Source organism: Megachile rotundata, chromosome 15, assembly GCF_050947335.1.
Source record: "Megachile rotundata isolate GNS110a chromosome 15, iyMegRotu1, whole genome shotgun sequence".
Lineage (NCBI taxonomy): Eukaryota > Metazoa > Arthropoda > Insecta > Hymenoptera > Megachilidae > Megachile > Megachile rotundata.
In genome coordinates this window covers 5936644-5953804 of record NC_134997.1, presented here as the reverse complement: position 1 = coordinate 5953804, position 17161 = coordinate 5936644, and the positions used below count along the sequence as shown (strand labels likewise).

The 17161-nt window shown below is 26.5% G+C and overlaps 3 protein-coding genes across 10 annotated transcripts; 1 reads left to right on the top strand and 2 right to left on the bottom strand.

Annotated features, from left to right (window-relative positions):
* Positions 1-23: 23 nt before the first annotated feature.
* Rilpl (Rab interacting lysosomal protein like) lies at positions 24-2718 on the top strand. 3 transcript variants are annotated; one of them, XM_012295010.2, is made up of 7 exons: positions 24-313; positions 707-1054; positions 1145-1265; positions 1379-1506; positions 1696-2066; positions 2170-2268; positions 2332-2718. In XM_012295010.2, exons 2-7 carry the CDS (start codon positions 743-745, stop codon positions 2453-2455), a joined length of 1155 nt encoding a protein of 384 aa, XP_012150400.1. In that variant the 5' UTR covers positions 24-313; positions 707-742; the 3' UTR covers positions 2456-2718. The 3 variants fall into 3 exon arrangements, with proteins under 3 accessions (XP_012150400.1, XP_003707488.1, XP_012150399.1); XM_003707440.3 differs by having other exon boundaries at positions 26-313; positions 1145-1286; XM_012295009.2 differs by lacking the exon at positions 24-313 and adding an exon at positions 357-375 and having other exon boundaries at positions 1145-1286.
* A 2616-nt stretch (positions 2719-5334) lies between these two features.
* On the bottom strand, positions 5335-10739 carry pasha (microprocessor complex subunit partner of drosha). 5 transcript variants are annotated; one of them, XM_012295007.2, is made up of 7 exons: positions 10371-10721; positions 8789-9218; positions 8238-8321; positions 7704-8088; positions 7323-7600; positions 6800-7236; positions 5335-6636 (listed from the first exon to the last, which is right to left on the bottom strand). In XM_012295007.2, the coding sequence occupies exons 2-7, from the start codon at positions 9171-9173 to the stop codon at positions 6304-6306; spliced, it is 1902 nt and encodes a 633-aa protein (XP_012150397.1). In that variant the 5' UTR covers positions 9174-9218; positions 10371-10721; the 3' UTR covers positions 5335-6303. The 5 variants fall into 5 exon arrangements, with proteins under 5 accessions (XP_012150397.1, XP_076396650.1, XP_003707487.1 ...); XM_076540535.1 differs by having other exon boundaries at positions 8789-9209; XM_003707439.3 differs by having other exon boundaries at positions 8789-9178.
* A 362-nt stretch (positions 10740-11101) lies between these two features.
* phtf (putative homeodomain transcription factor) lies at positions 11102-16859 on the bottom strand. 2 transcript variants are annotated; one of them, XM_076540533.1, is made up of 17 exons: positions 16749-16859; positions 16308-16584; positions 16061-16200; positions 15764-15975; positions 15509-15695; positions 15290-15426; positions 14777-14879; positions 14466-14687; positions 14084-14148; positions 13792-13961; positions 13542-13678; positions 13083-13392; positions 12774-13002; positions 12605-12700; positions 12391-12534; positions 12205-12300; positions 11102-12132 (listed from the first exon to the last, which is right to left on the bottom strand). In XM_076540533.1, the coding sequence occupies exons 2-17, from the start codon at positions 16331-16333 to the stop codon at positions 11983-11985; spliced, it is 2424 nt and encodes an 807-aa protein (XP_076396648.1). In that variant the 5' UTR covers positions 16334-16584; positions 16749-16859; the 3' UTR covers positions 11102-11982. The 2 variants fall into 2 exon arrangements, with proteins under 2 accessions (XP_076396648.1, XP_076396649.1); XM_076540534.1 differs by having other exon boundaries at positions 16701-16819.
* Between the last annotated feature and the right edge of the window lie 302 nt (positions 16860-17161).

Sequence of the window (17161 nt, the reverse complement as noted above, 5' to 3'; positions counted from 1 at the left end):
AAAAATTTGAATTCATTCGATGGAAGAAGTCCAATCACCGTGCAGCTTCAATGAGCTGCAGTTTATGAAAATTGCAGTACTAGAAAAAAAGGGACTAGTCTTAACCAAGAGTCACTAGGTTGTCAATTGTTGAAGTCTTTACTGTATTTATAATTAATTTTTGTGCTAACATTTGGTGTATGCGATAGAATTAATCGACTGTATGTGTAAAAATATACGTTAAACATCAAATTTGGTATTTGCGATATTGTGTAACACTGCTTTGACATAAGCATTGTAACCGTGATTAATCGACGTGATCTCATACTTTCAAGTATGTTAATTGTTATCAATATATACAATTTTATTCTTAACATTTTTTATATCAGTATTAAGGTATTAATTAATGCCACACCTAGAATAATTATAAAAAACACTTTGATCATTCATATTACATTAAGTGCATATTTATTAATATTATTTGTCTTAAAACATTTATTAATTATATATTATGATTATATCCATGTGATATTTTCTTGTATTTGATGGTGCTTCATATAATTTTATAATTATTTTTATATATTTTATAGCATTAAAAGTATAACACATTTACTTTTTCATTCAAATTAAATTAAAATATTTGAACATTGCAATTAATGACACACGTTAATAAAATAATTCTATTATTAATTAATAGGATATTTGATATAATTATCATTGTCAACAGGGTCATATGTAGTAAACTTTGATATAAGAAGTATTCATGCCTTTTTGTTTGGGAAATTATTCAACCCGTAATATGGAGGAATATGCTGTAGTATCAGACATATCAGTTGTAGATGTTTATGATATCGCCTCAGAAATAGGAAAAGAATGTGAAAAACTAATAGACTCATTTGGAGTAGAATCTGTAACTAATCTTATGCCAAAAGTGATACATGCATTAGAACTGTTAGAAAATCTAGCAACTAAAAATGAACGTGAAAATACAACAGTTCAGGAATTACGAGCAAAAATTTCGCAATTGGAAAATGATAAAATTGGGAAGGCTGAAGATAGACAACGATTTGAAAAGGTATAATAAATAAAAATTATATTGAAACGTATCTGTAGATTATACATTTTTGATGTTTCTCTTAGTTAATAATATTTAATCGATACACAGGAACTGGAACAAATTGAAGAACATTGGCGTCAAGAATCTCATGATTTAGTGGGTATGGTTACAAGATTACAAGAAGAAAATAGAAGATTGGCAGAAGCTCTGCAAGAATCGCGTAGTGACAGTCAGTACAGCAGTAAACAAAGTACTAACACCCTCTTTTTTACCTACTAACACAATGTTAAAAATATTATAATATATGTATATACATTGTTAATTACCATAATATATTTTTAGCTTTTACGGCTAGTCAAGAAGTTGATGTAGCAGTATTACAACATCTAAGATCTATGATAGACAAACAGAGAGATCAAATTCGAGCAAGAGACAAAGAGCTACTGCAAAAAAATATGGAGATAGAAAATGTAAATTGGTACCTATGTTCATATGTAATTTGCGTAAATATAAACTGTAACTCAGTATTGCCCATATAACATGACTTTATATTCAACAGATTATTACTAGTTATTTTTTTTTTTTTTTAATATTTATTTTATAACATATGATTAATAATATTATACATTCTATTCTAATTCCTTTTTATATTTACACAGCTGACGACGCAAGTTGAAAAACTTGGAGTCGTTGGCAGAGAATTAAAGCGAAAACAACGACAAGCGCAAATGCAAGCACGAGGCTTGGTAGAAGAAAGAGCAGATTTTTTGGCGCAATTGCAAGATCAAAATCGTGAATTAATTAATCTTCGGGCTCGTCTTGGTTTGGCGAGAAAGGAAAATGAAGATTTAAGTAAATTACAGGGGCACCCAGACTTAACAAATAAAGCAGTTTACGATTTAGACGATCCTGATAGACCAAGATTTACTACTGCAGAATTGAAAGAAATTTTACATGAGCGAAATGAACTGAAAGCCAGGGTTTCAGATTTAGAAGATGAACTAGAGTTATATCGACCAAAACCTGAAACGTATGTGTTCTTTATGTACAGTCATATATTTAATTATTAAAAAATTCTTTTGAAATATCATTTTATACGAAAAGATTAAATTTCGTATCTTGTTTCATTATAGGGTGGAAGATTATAAAGACGCTCCTGTTCAAGGTCCTCTTCCTTATGAACCAGATGATGCTCCTTGGAAAAAGACATCTGAATCTGGAATTCGTAAATTGTAAGTAATGTAAGTAAAAAATATTGCAGGATTCAAACTTTAATAATAATATTTAATTTCCAGTTTCCGGAAAATTTTCTCTGAGTCTAGCAGTAGTTTTTTAGTTGGTAGTAGTCCACGTAGAAGTCTTTCTAGTCTATCAAAAATGGCCCTGTCTGGAACTAGTACATGCGATGAGTCTGTATAATGATTTTTTAACAAACAACCAAATGACTTTCACAATCTTATAGAAGTAACTTGGATATAATATTCTTATATTTATTCGTACCATTCTACTTCTTGGTAATGATTAATAAGTTATTTTGAAATAATTCTTTATTATGAAGAAGTTATTAATTATAATTAATATGTAGACATTTTGACAAAGATGAAATATTCACATGTGTACAAAATTGATATATATCTACAAGAGTTTAAAAGGAACTAAATACATACACATTTTTTTATTTATGAATTTGTATTGACGTGCCTGAAAATTTAAAAATATTGATAATAATATATGTAGTAATATCTCTTTACTTTCATAAAATTATTGCATGACTGATATGCATTAACATAAATTATACTGTAAAAAATGACATTAAAAGGTAGTTGTAAAACTACCTTAGTTCTCAAGTATAGTGTTATTTCATTTAATTATGCATTTTTAATAACAAATACTTAGACATTTATAGATACACGGGCATTTATTTTATGCTACAATTTGAACTTATTCAGTTTGTTCTTGCATTTATCTTGTAATAACTAAAGGCGACTTTTAGAATGTATTGATAAATATTGTATTGAATTTAGCTAATCAGTGTTAAATAGGAAAACACAAGAAAGATAATTATTGCCTTATAAAACATTTATATTTTAATATCTTTATTTTTATGCTGAGGACTTAAATTGTGTTTCAATATATTTTGGAATAGATTGTATATAAACTGTTTTTTAATTAAAACCTAAATATATTTAAATGATAAATGTTTTCTTTAACTTTCTATATGAGTTTCAATGTTATCAAATATGTTTACTTGTATTATTATAAAGACTAAGTAACTTTCAGTAGATTGTTTTGTTATTTTTATATTATTGTGGTCCTTTGAGCTGGATTTAAATAAATACTAATTTGATATAATTTATCATAAAAATCTGGTAATAAACAGTATGATTTTATCATTGAATTTGTCAAATCTAATGAAGCTGATAATAACCAAAAGTACACATAGTATTGTAGCACTTAAGATAGTTTAGTTTAGTTTGTCTAAAAGGATTTATAATCTTCATGAAATTTAAAGGGCTTCCTACACCAAAAATAATGAAGCTATTTATCAATAGTACGTTAGCTACATATACTACAAAACAATGGTAAATTTAATACTAATTAACATGTAACTATACAGCTATTAATGAAGCAAGAATTTAGGAAGATATTTCAGTGTATTCTATTACAGAGAAGCGTGATTATAATTTGAACATTAATGTTTCGTCAAACCTCTTGATACCAAATCTTTCTGGATTCATATCAAATGCATTTGTAGCTAACGTAGATTTCAAATGTTTATATCTGACTTAAAGGACCAAAATTATTTTAAATGAACAAATCAATTTAATCTGAAGATTTACAAACGTTCAATCCAGAAAAAATTGTATTATGTTTCAATGATTTTATTTTTATACTTTGTGCCATTGAATGACATTGTGAAAAGTAAATATGAAAATTGTATTTATATGAACTGTATATAACGTATAAAAATCATGAATGTAGATGTATAGAACATAATATATTGAAGATAATTGAATAGAATATTAATATACCAATATATACAAAACAATAAATGATAATACTAGTGTTACTTGTGAAAATTGCTTATTCTTGAAAAAAAAATCGTTCAATTTAAACCACATTATTAGTAGTAATTTATTATATTATTTCACGAACTAAAATTATAAGAAGATCAAAGTAGTATTATTATAAATATTAACATTTCATGGTCACAGTGGAAAATTACTATACTGACATACTATAAAAATAATTTTCATATAACAACGTAAGTATTAGTTAACTATAAAACAAAAGTCGGGATAATTGTAAAAATTTATTAAGACCTTATAATATTTGACAAAACCTTTTCGAATGTTGCAATTACAGTATTGGACTAAAAAAGAATATTCAAGAAATATGTAAAAAAATTATATAAAATTAATATTTGGAGCATATAAAACAAAATTTAATAATTAATATAAAGAGAAACATGTGTTATAATTTTGGTTACATGAAATTATACAAACCATATTAGTACATTATATTTTAAGACAAGAAACAGTTCATGATTATTTTATAACACAGTTTCTGTTTACTTACATCTTGTTAAAATTATAATTCTGATCGTATTAAAATGTGCCTAGTAAATAAATTTATTCGTCTTATATTGAATTAATGAATTTTTTAAGAAAATTAATGAAAAAAAATATCAACTTTGCCTAAGATATGTCACAATTATACATTATCAATGAAATTTAAACACATGTGAAGTATTTAGCAACTGGTAGATTTAGAGTTTTTATATAATTTAAAAATATAATGATCCCTAAAATACAAGAAAGACTAAATCAAATACAGTTTTTGCATTTCATATACTGAACACATTACTGTTTATAGTATAAGTGATTTATAATATCAAATGCATTTATATAGAAACATTTATCATGTAACATACTATTAAACAAATTATAGCTTAATTTAGGCATATGTGCTATATTAAAAGCACGGATATAAAATCTACAATTTAGAGTACGTAATGAACATTAATGTTTGTATTTTTTACTGAAATATGATATAATTACCATAAAATAAAAAGAAACCATTTTTAATTACCTTAAAAATATATACAATGTTATATTTCTGACAGACAGCAGAGGTTAAGCTTTAAAGAGGTATAATTGAATATTTGTATTATTAATTCTGTTTCTACATTGTTGAATATTATTAGTAAAGTATCATATAAAACATAGAATTAAAAGATAGTAATATCACAAAAAATTATATACCAGTGCCAAAGAAAGTGAAAAACAGTTATATAATATAAAACAATTAGTTTATGTATAATTAAACAATTTATGTATATCCTATTAAGTCTATTAGTAATTTTATTAGAACAATTGTAATACTTTTTCGATACATTATAATTGTTGATAATATACAAGTTTGATGCCTTAATATTTATGGAACTGAAATATATTTCATTGTAATTAATTGTTTGGAAATAAACGATTATGTTCTATAAAGATGTTTAATAATTATTAAAATATGCTATTAATCTTCTGTTATACTTAAGAATAATCCTTTTCATTGCGAAAAACATATACATATATATTCTAAAAGGTAGCCTCTTATCTGCAAGTGTCATATTACAACAGGGTATAACGCAATATGTAATTCAAGAATGAATTCATTTCTTCTTTTAACGTGAAATAGGTCTTACATTATTGCGTTATACATATTTTATACATGTCGTCAGCAACTAATTGTTAATCGCAGCAAATATATGTATACAATCACCAAATCAGATATTGAATTAAAATAGGACGCAGATTTTTTCTGAAAACATCAAACTATATAATTGTTTATTCACTTTTAACAAATACATCCGTCATCCTCGATATGACAAATTTTAGTAGAAACCTGTCACAACAGAAGAATTAGGAAAAAACGATATGTGGAAAACTAAGACAATTGAGGTAGTATTCTGTGACATTTCGGTTATGTTCAGACAAACTTCAATTTTTCAATTTACACCTCAAAAATCAATTTTCATTTATTCTTCATCAACATCCCATTACATCATTAATTAATAATTATACAATATTAATTTTAGGACGCAAAAATAAAAATGTCAAAATATTAAACACCTAATGGTATAAGAATCAGCATCAGTAAAATTGTCATGCTTACTTTTAAAATCAGATATGAAATAAATGGAGAATACCGTTTTCTTTTAAACTTTGAAAAATAAATTAATATTCATAGGTTATATACAGCCGACTAGTATGTTATAAATCTACGTTGTTCAAATTAGCTGCAGATCCAGTTGGTAAATCTGGCGGTACAAACTTACCAATAGGTTGTATTGCCTGTCTTTGTTCAGCTAGTTTGCGCATTTCTTGTCTAAGTTTACTTAAAATAGCATGATTTGGCTGATTTACTGCAGCTTTACCTTGTAACAACGTAATTTCTTGTTCTAATTGTTTTTTCTCTTTAAAAGACTTAACGCTTCGAGATCCATATAATCTTAACAAGGAGCCCCAAGATTGAATATGAGGATGCATAAGTTGTAAAATAGCTTGTGCTGCTCTTTGTTTGCCATCTTTTTTGTTACGGCATACCTAAAATTGCAATATTTTCAGATGTCTTCCATACTAACAATTATATTATGAAATAAATAATAGAAACTCTTTGCATCTAATAAATAATTAATCAAAATAAAATCATTGTTATTATTTTTATAAAAAAAGTAATATTACAAAGTAATATTACAATTTTACTTACAACAGTAGCCTCATGTTTTCCAACGCGCATTGTGAATTCATTACGTTGATGCTTCAATGTATTTACTGAATAATTAATATGCATGTCACCGAGACCATAATTTCGTTGAAGACAAGTAATTAAAATAGCATGTGGCGATGGTTCGGTTGTTTTTGCACAGAATTCTGCGACTCGAGGATCGGTGATAGATATTTCATCGAAAAACGATAAATCTGCATCAGAATTTGCTCTGGACGCTTTGATCATACGACTGTTATTACCCGAAGCTGTATCACCGCCATTATCGCCAGAAATTTTATCTCTCATTTGGGGAATCAATATTTCTAGGGTTTTTCGAGCAGCATTTGCTTTCGCTTGTTTTTTACTGCTACCAAAACCGCTTCCATATTCCATATCATTAATACAAACAACAGCAGAATATGGTGTTGCAGCATTTTCTGAAATTAATTTATTGATTTGTTTAACTTATTTGTTAATTTTTTCTTTTTATTTTAATTGTAAAAGTATTTTTTACTCAATTTACCTAATTCTTTAAACTTATAAGTCGGTTGTTTTTTAAGTGCATGTTGTACATATTCATGAAGTATGCAAACATAACTTTTGCCTGAAGGATTCATTATCCAATGCTTCGGAGGTCTCTGTCCACTGCTATCATCTCCAGTTGCATTACCACTACTTCCTGCTAAATTAGAACTACTAACCGGAAATGTTATTAATTTAGTTCCATCAGGTAAAGTTGGTCTTTCAAGTTGTTTACGATGTTTTTTATTTTTCGTAAATTTTCTCCTTGCTGACCACGATCTATATATCAAATTACATTAATTGTATGTCACAAATACACTAACCAACTTGTTACATTACAAAAAACTTAGCATACATTTGATGTTATTTAATATGTACTTACTGAAACCTCATTACTTTAATAGCTTTAAAACGGAAAAGCGATTGGCAATAGTTTCTTAATTGTTCACTATCTAATGAATGAGCTGCTCGATTTTCTTGAATTGTTTCTATTTTTGCACTAGGAAGACTACAAACTTCTGTATTTGGATCACGTTCCTTCTGCTTTTTCCTTTCCTCCTCTTCTTCATGAAGAGCTCTCTTATATTGAAGGCAAGGTATTGCACTAACAGGCACTTCATGTTTTCTTACGCTCCCAGGTCCAAGGAAGTATGGTTTTGCAAGAGTACAAACTCTACTTTGTTTATGTAAATACAAAGGCATTCCACTGTTATGTGTGACTTGAACCCAACCTTCTGGGAGTACATCAAAATGATTATGACCAATTTCTACAAAAGAAATCACAAATTTGACATCTCTTGTTGGTTTTTTAATAATGTAGTGAACACTAAATTTCTTTGTATAATATATTAAAAAATGCTTTTATGTACTAACATGTGTTTCATATGATACTAACATTTTTTTATATAACACTTACCATCCAAGACCAATTTTTCTTTTTCTTCATATGGTACACTATCCTTTTTGTCTTTTCTTTTGCCTTTAAATTCTTCTGGTAAACCTAATAGTAGCATACAATACTTAACTAAAAAAAGTACTCAGCAGCTGCATGATCTATATGAGAAGTACAAAAAGAGAAAAACAAGTAATCTTATGTCCTTTTACATCATTTAACCCTTTGTGTGCAAATTTCATATCGATTTATTTCAAACCTTAAATGCATATTTATAAATTTACATTAACACCTTGCCTCATCAATTAACCCTAATCATTCCAAAGTAATTTTAAAACATGTTGATTTTTTTTAAATTCTTGTCTAAGAATACACAGACTAATAAGTAAATTTAAAAAATTAGAATCAACCTGAGTTAAATACAATCTTACTTACTTTCTTTGACTTGAGTCAGTACATCTATTTAAGGCAAGGGGTTAATTCAACTGTACTTTTTAAACATATTCTACACCCTACATAAAGGCATAAATAACTTCATCATAATAGCTGAACCATTTTGTAATATTAAAATCTACCTTCTTCAAGCATGGCTTCAATTTCTTCATCTGGTACATCAGAATCCATACTTTCATTTGTATCTGAATCCATATCAGAACAATTTTGATCTGGATGACGTTCTAAGTCATCCAAAACATCAAACTGTCTTAAATCATCTGTAGCTGCTATACTATCTGCATTAGATTCCGTGACACAATCTTCAGTGGTAGAACCATTATATACATTTGTATCATCTGCAGATACAATTTCTTCTTCCATCGTATCACTACAATGACTTCTATTAGATGGTTTATTATGGCTATCTATAGTTACTTCCAACATGCTCTGTTGATCAAGTAAAACTGTTGCATCTTGAGATGTCATGCTTGATTCAGGCATTTCTTCAGGAACTTCTTTATCCATGTCCACTATATGTACAACAAGGTATCTGCTAAAATACTGTATGATCTGACAATCAACATATAATATTTAGATTATAATGAATATTTTAACTTATTCTATAATTGTTATATTTGACAAAATATTTAATGCATTCATGTACAACAGCGGACAATTAATTTTTTAATATTGTTATGATGGAAATTATTGTTTAAACTTGAACACAATCTTCATATGTAATAACTCATGGATTAAATAATATCAAGCGCGTTGTATGGCCACACCACTTTCACCAATGAGGCCAAAGTCCAATCAATTTGAAACCACTTTGAAAATGGCAACGAAAATTGGACATTTGCATTAGTGTTAGCAGTTTGGGGCCTATTATATATCCATGAGTATATATTGCATAATATATTATATTGTCAGAATATTGTAGAAGATAGTTGACACAGTTCGCTGTACTGTTTAGCTGATTGGCTCCGAAATTAGACAGGAACAACATTGAAAAATTGAACCTGTTACTAGTTCGGATTATGGCCTGATGATAATAAAAATAAATTTATTACATTAATGTATAAATTATTTTTGATATCAAGAAACATAGATTCTATGAAGGTTTGATATTTTTTAATCAATGTGTATTAGTAAAATGAAAAGCAAGATATAAGAATGTTAACACATTCACTATCAATGGTTAAAAAAATATTGTTTTACATAGTTCAACTACTAAATTTTCATAATTTTATCTAATGTTGTATAATATTAACATTGCTAAAATATATCACCCAATATCATAGATATATGATGCTATACCTTGTATAACTTTTACAGCATCACATATACATGATACTTGATAGCGAATGTGTTAAGTATAAACTTACAAAATACAAAATGTTACAAGAACTTAAAAATTGATATCAATAAATATTTTGATATACATTGAAATAATTACTTAAGTTTTGCTTATTTTATTCTACATTATTTAATAAACTTTTCTGAATTTTTTTTCTATCTTTATAATTTATGTTATGAAACATAGACATATTTCACATTATTTCCGAGAAAATAATCATATTAAAAACATCGTAATTTTAGAATAAAGTATATAAAACTGTTTTTTTTTAAACGTGAAAAAGTGTATGATTTTTATATTGAGTATACGACATACATCAATATTATCATCCACTATTAATAATTTAATCAATTCCATAATAATACCTTTATATATACCACAATACTGTATATTTTTGATAATTATAAACACTAATAATAAATTTCCAACTATTAGAAGTGTTGGGTTAGGTGTGAGTTATCTTTAAACGTTTTCTATCTACTAAAGTTCTTGATAATCATAATCATAAAAGATTAAACAAATTTTTATATTAGATATCTTAGGAACACATATTCACAAATACTATTTAGTTATGCAAAAATAGTTAAATTCATCACAACTTCATATGAATTTCACGCAACACAATAAAATGGAAACTTCCATGGTGGTCGATATAAAGCAAACCATACATCTCGACATATAAATGAGGAGGGCGCAATATAATCGAAACTAACATGAGAGGAGAGTAGCGCGTGTTTTATATTTTGAATTATTAAATATCATTAAATGATTATTTTTTCTCACACATACACACTATTCAAGAAAATTTGGAATTATTGTCTTCAAATTTTAATAGAAATTTTTATAAGTATTTCCAAATTTTTAATTTTCACATTAAACATTTTTATTCTTTTAAATTCAATTACATAGAAATTACAAATTTAGAAATTTCAACATTTCAAATATAGTATATTAACCACACAAACTTTCAAATGTTGAAATTTTTAATAAAATATTTATTATACTCTTACAGTACATATTTTTTTATCCAGCTTTCAATTGATGTTATAATACAACAAAATTTTATAGTAATTATGATAAAAATGAAATTACTATATTTATTTATGAATTGTTTACTTTCTTCATTCTTCTTATACATACAGACACATTTAAGATCAGCTTAAAAATAACAAATATAATTACATAAATTTTACACAGGTACTATTTTGTTTATATATCACGGTACATTATATATTTATATAGAAATTCTCTAGAAGTACTAAATAAGTCATAATTACTAGTTTTTGGTTTCGTAAACATGTTTATTATAGAAATTTAACGTATTGGAATTGAAATTGTTTGCACTTAGATAATAACATTCGTAACTTTGCAAAGATATATGTGTATAAATTACATACATAATTATTAACATTTTTGTTGCATATGTTGCGTACGTCAATTAAATCATTGTTTGTTGGATAAATATTTACACGATATTTAAGCATTCTGTATTACAAAAGAACACCGACAAACATGTATGTAAATTTTTCGTTATGTTTCCAACAAACATTTTTAACCTTTGCTACTTATGTATACTATATATTGTAACACATGTAGATCGATGGTATACTGTTATTTATCTATTTTGTGCACATAAGAAAGATACTAATTCAAAATGAACTAACGTCTTAATAAAATATTTCATTACGTAGTTTACTAGAATAATGGTACTGAACATTGCCAGTTTCATTTATTATTATAAAACGGAAATCTAACAAATGTAATAATAAATAACAATGATACATAATATATATTTACACATGCGTATATACATATGTATGTATATTCAAAGTTACCAAGAAATTACATTATTTCTAAACGCCCATACAGAACGCTTTTATAAAATATTCTAATATTCAATAACAAAGTTGAATTATTTTCGTTAATTGGCTAACATCATTGAGGTAGTTATATGAAAATAAATATAGTATCACCTTTTTATTTGATTTTTATCTTATGCAACTTGAGCTTAAATCCAAGTAATTCTGAAAGCACCCCTGAAAGAGCAGATAATAATACTACTTTTGTAATTGTGTATAAATAGGGGTTAGCGGATAAACCAGATATTTTAAATGGACATTCAAGTTCCTGCAACAATTAATAACATGGATTATTTAATTTAGCAAAGTGTGTTGTAAAAGAATCATCATTTTGTACTACCTTGATCAAATCCGCTGCTAATTTGAGTACATTATTTGCTACCATAAGCTCTTCTTTTTTATGTGGTTTTTGTTCGATTTGTAAATATAAATTAATCTAAAAATATACAAATATTGAATGTTGAAAATAAAAATATGAATTATTTATTATGTTTTATAGATGTAATATTCGATTTATTTTTATTACCTGTTCTGTTATCAAGACAGAAAGATTTCTATATTTTTTATTAATTTTCGTACCCAATGTCATAAAACGTAGTATAAATATTCCAAGAGAAAAACTCCAAAAGAGTGCTTCGACATTATATCGGGAATGCAAACTTTCAAGATCCTATATGGAGTATTTTTAATTACAATATCAATTTATCCGATTATAATATTATTTCATATTTCTTTTTTACCTTAATTAATTCCAAGCTCACGAATGATAATAATAATAAGGTAACAATAAATACTGCTGATACTATTACATCCACGGAACGTTGCGGTCCTCTTCTCTGCACAACAAATAATACATAAAATAGTTTTAATAGAACAAACATGTTAAATACGTGTAACATTTTAATTTACCTTTAAATAAGATCTGACACTTAACCACAATTTTATATTGCGTACTTTATTTAACCGAAAATGCGGCAAATCAGATTTTCTTGCACGTCTTGATGATGTTAGATGCGAAAACAATTTAGCGTATAAGAGCCTTTGTTTATAAGTACGTTCAGCAACCGCTAATAAAAAAAATAATAAAGATGACAATATAAGTCTTTCAAATGCTGATATAAGCACTACTATGCGTTCCCTGAAATCAATTGTTTCTTATTAATATATTAAGTAAACTAATATTTATAACTCACATCATTATTTTTACTTTGTATTTACCAAAGAGTTGTTCCAAATGCCAAATCTATAACTTTACATAAAATATCGCTATATGTTTCCAAATTGACGTAAGTTAAATCATTTGGTATTAAGGAACTAGTTACATTGCTACTGTTATCCATTCCAACATGGTCACTTAATCGTTTAATAGATGGTATTAATGATAATACTACACTAAGCAATAGGCCTCCATAAAAGTAATTCATACTTTCAGGCATTGATTCTACTCTAGCAATAATAGCTGAACTGATGTCCAGTACCGATAGTTCAGCCTTTTTTATATCACGACGGGTCCATATAGTACATGAAACTGTAATGTTACGTACATTTCATCATTACATTCTTTTAATTCTTTATTGTTATAGATTCTACTTATTTTTTAAACAAATATAATAATGTAATCCCAAGTTTTCATAACTGAGAATTACAATTCTGATTAATTATTTCAATATACATTACCTCGATCATATGATGCACAATTCGAACTAAGCATTATAGAGGGTGGCAATTCAAATTCCCAAGAAAATGGATGTTCCGCAAGTTCTCCGTAATTTTTATTAGTCTCGCTATGTAAATCGGATTCTTCAAGTTCCGAACTAAAAAAATTTGTTATTTTTATATAATTTAGTTTAGTGTAATTATATAATTTACACGAAACATATAACAAAAGTTTTAAATGACAAAAAATTAATTTTATAATATTAAGTACCTGTAACTACACTCATCACTATTTGTAGTTACTCCCATCCATTCAGTAGCAGATGTAGTGGCTTCTGTTAAATGATTTGTAACTGTCTCCTCACATTCTCCTTCTTCTTCACTTTCACATTGTTGACGTCCTTCTCTTGATGCTATTCCCATGAGACAGTGATCTTTATCCTTTAAAAACAATTAACAATTATGGTGCTATTTTACATTGATCAAAACAAGGAAAAATAATTAGATGTAGTTAATAAATATAAACTATTTTATTATATTAACTATATTAAAACTACACTTACTACTTTATTTGGAGCTTCTGCTTCACTATTTGAAGAATTATTTTCTGTCTTTAATAAATCAGGTGCTGCGTGGAAAGTGGAAGACAATCATTTTAGCTAATAGGCCATTTTACCTTTCCAACAAAGATTAAAGCGTGTTAGCAGTTCAAAACAGATAATAAATTTCTAATATGTAATAAAATAAACATTATACTCCTATTAAAAAACTGAAATGAAGATATAAATAAAGTGATCTTACATAATAATAAACTTAATTAATTCACATACTAAAATAAAAACGTATCATTTTAAATGAACCTAAATATACATCATGTATTACATTTTAAGTTTATTATGCAAAGTTATAAACATAATCTTGTGTAAAACTTGTTACAAATCAAACCTGAAAATTTAGGTTGTAGTAAAGCTGATTGATTGGTAGAATCTTCTGGCCAAAGAATATGGTCTTCATTAGTTTTCAGTAATCCATCCCTTTTTTGTTTAAATTTTTCGACTGTAGTTCGTGCAGCACTTTTATCATTATCACTGGATACATTCCCGTTTAAACTTTCAAATCCATCATCATCTTGATGTACATTTTTCATGTTTTGATCTGGAACATTATCTATAACAAAAAACGTATATTTTGCACTTAATCAAAAACATTTAATAAAAATAATAATAGTTATTATAATACTAGCAAAATATATTAACTTGATTCAGTATGACTAGCTGAAGCTTCATTCATAGGAAGAGAATTGTTCACAGCAGCATTGATTGGCTCATTATCACAGGATACTTGAGCGGTCACGATTTCCTATATAAAAAATATTCTTATAAAAATATCCTTTAAAAATTGTATCCAGTCAACTACAAAGGTATTAATATATCTTTTAAAATAAAATAACTTTTTTCAAAATGAAACTAAATAACTTGACTTTTTTTAAAAAGATAGAAATTAATTACATTAAATGACGTATTTTTTTTGCATATATTAAAAAAATAGCAACTGAAAAATATCTTTGGTACATTTAATTACGCTATAGATTTTAAGCTATAAATTAAGCATTTAATTATGCAGTCATTTAATAAACTGATCTTTCTAGTTTATTAAACAAATTCAAACCATTGGATGCAATTTTAAAAAAGTTATTCTGTTTCAAAAGGAGCATAAATACTTCTGTGATCCACTATATATGTATTATTAAAATAATGAATTGTTATTACCTGTGACCGACTAACAGTTAATGAATTTTCAATTACAACCTTTTTAGCAAATCGTACAGATGTTAATACTTCACCACTTACTGTACTAGCTTTCTCAGAAGCTGTGTCTTGAGATGATTTAGAATCTTCATGTAAACCTATACATTACATAATGATTATAAGTTAACATGTGTATAGTAATTGGAACAAGTTCTATAATAAATATTAATTATGAATTACGTAGGTTTTGTCTTGTCCTTGATTTTCCCATTCGACATCTAGTGTGTCGTGAACGTCTAACTATTCTCTGTTTACTTTGTCCATCAACTATTGCTGGACCTGAATGAGTTGACACAATATGGGAATGAACAATACATAGTATCAACATCATAATAGCAGGTATTAATACCTCTGATATTGATACAATCTGTAAATAAGTAACTTAATTATCAAATGTTTATATACAATTATGATTCTAATATAATAAGATCATACATCACTTTCACTGTCCTTAGCAATGTGACAAAAATATATGCACATATTGATCATCTGCAAACTATATAATAATAAAAATAAAATAAAAATTTTTGAACTAGTTTGTTGTATCCACCATTTTTTATATAAAGGAAGAAATAATAGGCGTTGAAGTGCCAAGCAAGCTACCGTTGTTAATCCATGCTTTGGCTTAGCTTTAGGAAAAGAAGAACCTGTATGCATTAATATACTGATTATAAGAGAAAATATTAAACATTATCAAATCAATATAAACTATAATAATTTTATTTAATTTACCTCGCACAAGGTCTACATCAATAAATTCTGTTTTTAATTTTGCAGTTCTCATTGGAACATGTGTAAATCCTCCAAGAATATGTTGTTCTACAGTTTTTTCCCATTGTTGTTTATCATAAGTACCAATTTTCTTTTGATACCTAAGATATCAAAATCATTCATTATGTTTATGCTCGTTTGAGTAATTTCCACTAAAATAAAATGCTTACTTTGATAAATCAAAATAAACATAAAATATATCTCTTACCAATAAACGAGCTCATTCAATTTCATTTTTGTCGATCACTATCGTAGTCGTACAGAATGGCTATGAATTTTTAGTTTCAACCAATAATCAACAATATTTAAACGAACGGAAGATAATTTTCCGTATACTTTTGTTAATGAATTTAAGAAAAATGTTGCTCCCATAATATACGACAAACGTTATCTGTCAATATTTTTATTCGAGGTATTCCACCAGATGAAAAATATAAAGTACGAACGATGTTCGTACCGCATCCAAATAATTTTTACGCCATTGCCTAGAAACAAAGTATGCAATTCCTAGTAATGATTACGACAGTGAAGTTTTAGATTTGTACATTTGATTAAAATTAATTCATGTATTTGTTAATGACATTTAGAGCTGTTTCCATACATTGAATATTTTTTTAATTCAATTTATTCGTTATTAAAGTTATTGTACCATTGATATTAATGTTTTTTAACAAAATTGCAAGAAACCAATCCTATAATAATACACACGGAATAATATTGAACTATATTTTTCAGTGGTTGTTTTTTTGTTAAAACATGTGCATACCTATAAATGGGACTTCTTTAATTAATTTGAATGTGTATTTATTATTCTAGGTACATATGAAGAATTAGATATTTCTAATTTTATATGAATTTTTCATTTGACATTCTTATTTTTCTTTTTCTTTATTATTATTATAATAACTATATAATTTAACAATGTAAAAACAATTTTTGCTATACAGAATTTAAATATTTTTTTCTGTTTAAAAAAATATATTTATTCAACGTATATTTGTTAAAACTGAATTTAAAATTATTATAATTTTCAATATTCGTGTTATAATTACATGCATTCGC

What these genes read in the sequence shown, in the direction of transcription:
- phtf (XM_076540533.1), bottom strand. Translation starts at nt 16,333, where the DNA reads ATGAAATTGAATGAGCTCGTTTATTG. An exon ending in TAACTGTTAGTCGGTCACAG is followed by an intron (nt 14,880 to 15,289) that starts GTAATAACAATT and finishes TTTTTTATATAG; the next exon opens with GAAATCGTGACCGCTCAAGT. An exon ending in TGAGCTTGGAATTAATTAAG is followed by an intron (nt 12,535 to 12,604) that starts GTAAAAAAGAAA and finishes TACTCCATATAG; the next exon opens with GATCTTGAAAGTTTGCATTC.
- pasha (XM_012295007.2), bottom strand. Translation starts at nt 9,173, where the DNA reads ATGGATAAAGAAGTTCCTGAAGAAATGCCTGAATCAAGCATGACATCT. An exon ending in AGAAAAATTGGTCTTGGATG is followed by an intron (nt 8,089 to 8,237) that starts GTAAGTGTTATA and finishes TTTCTTTTGTAG; the next exon opens with AAATTGGTCATAATCATTTT. An exon ending in ATTAAAGTAATGAGGTTTCA is followed by an intron (nt 7,601 to 7,703) that starts GTAAGTACATAT and finishes TTTGATATATAG; the next exon opens with ATCGTGGTCAGCAAGGAGAA.
- Rilpl (XM_003707440.3), top strand. Translation starts at nt 743, where the DNA reads ATGCCTTTTTGTTTGGGAAATTATTCAACCCGTAATATGGAGGAATAT. An exon ending in ATAGACAACGATTTGAAAAG is followed by an intron (nt 1,055 to 1,144) that starts GTATAATAAATA and finishes ATCGATACACAG; the next exon opens with GAACTGGAACAAATTGAAGA. An exon ending in TCAGTACAGCAGTAAACAAA is followed by an intron (nt 1,287 to 1,378) that starts GTACTAACACCC and finishes ATATATTTTTAG; the next exon opens with CTTTTACGGCTAGTCAAGAA.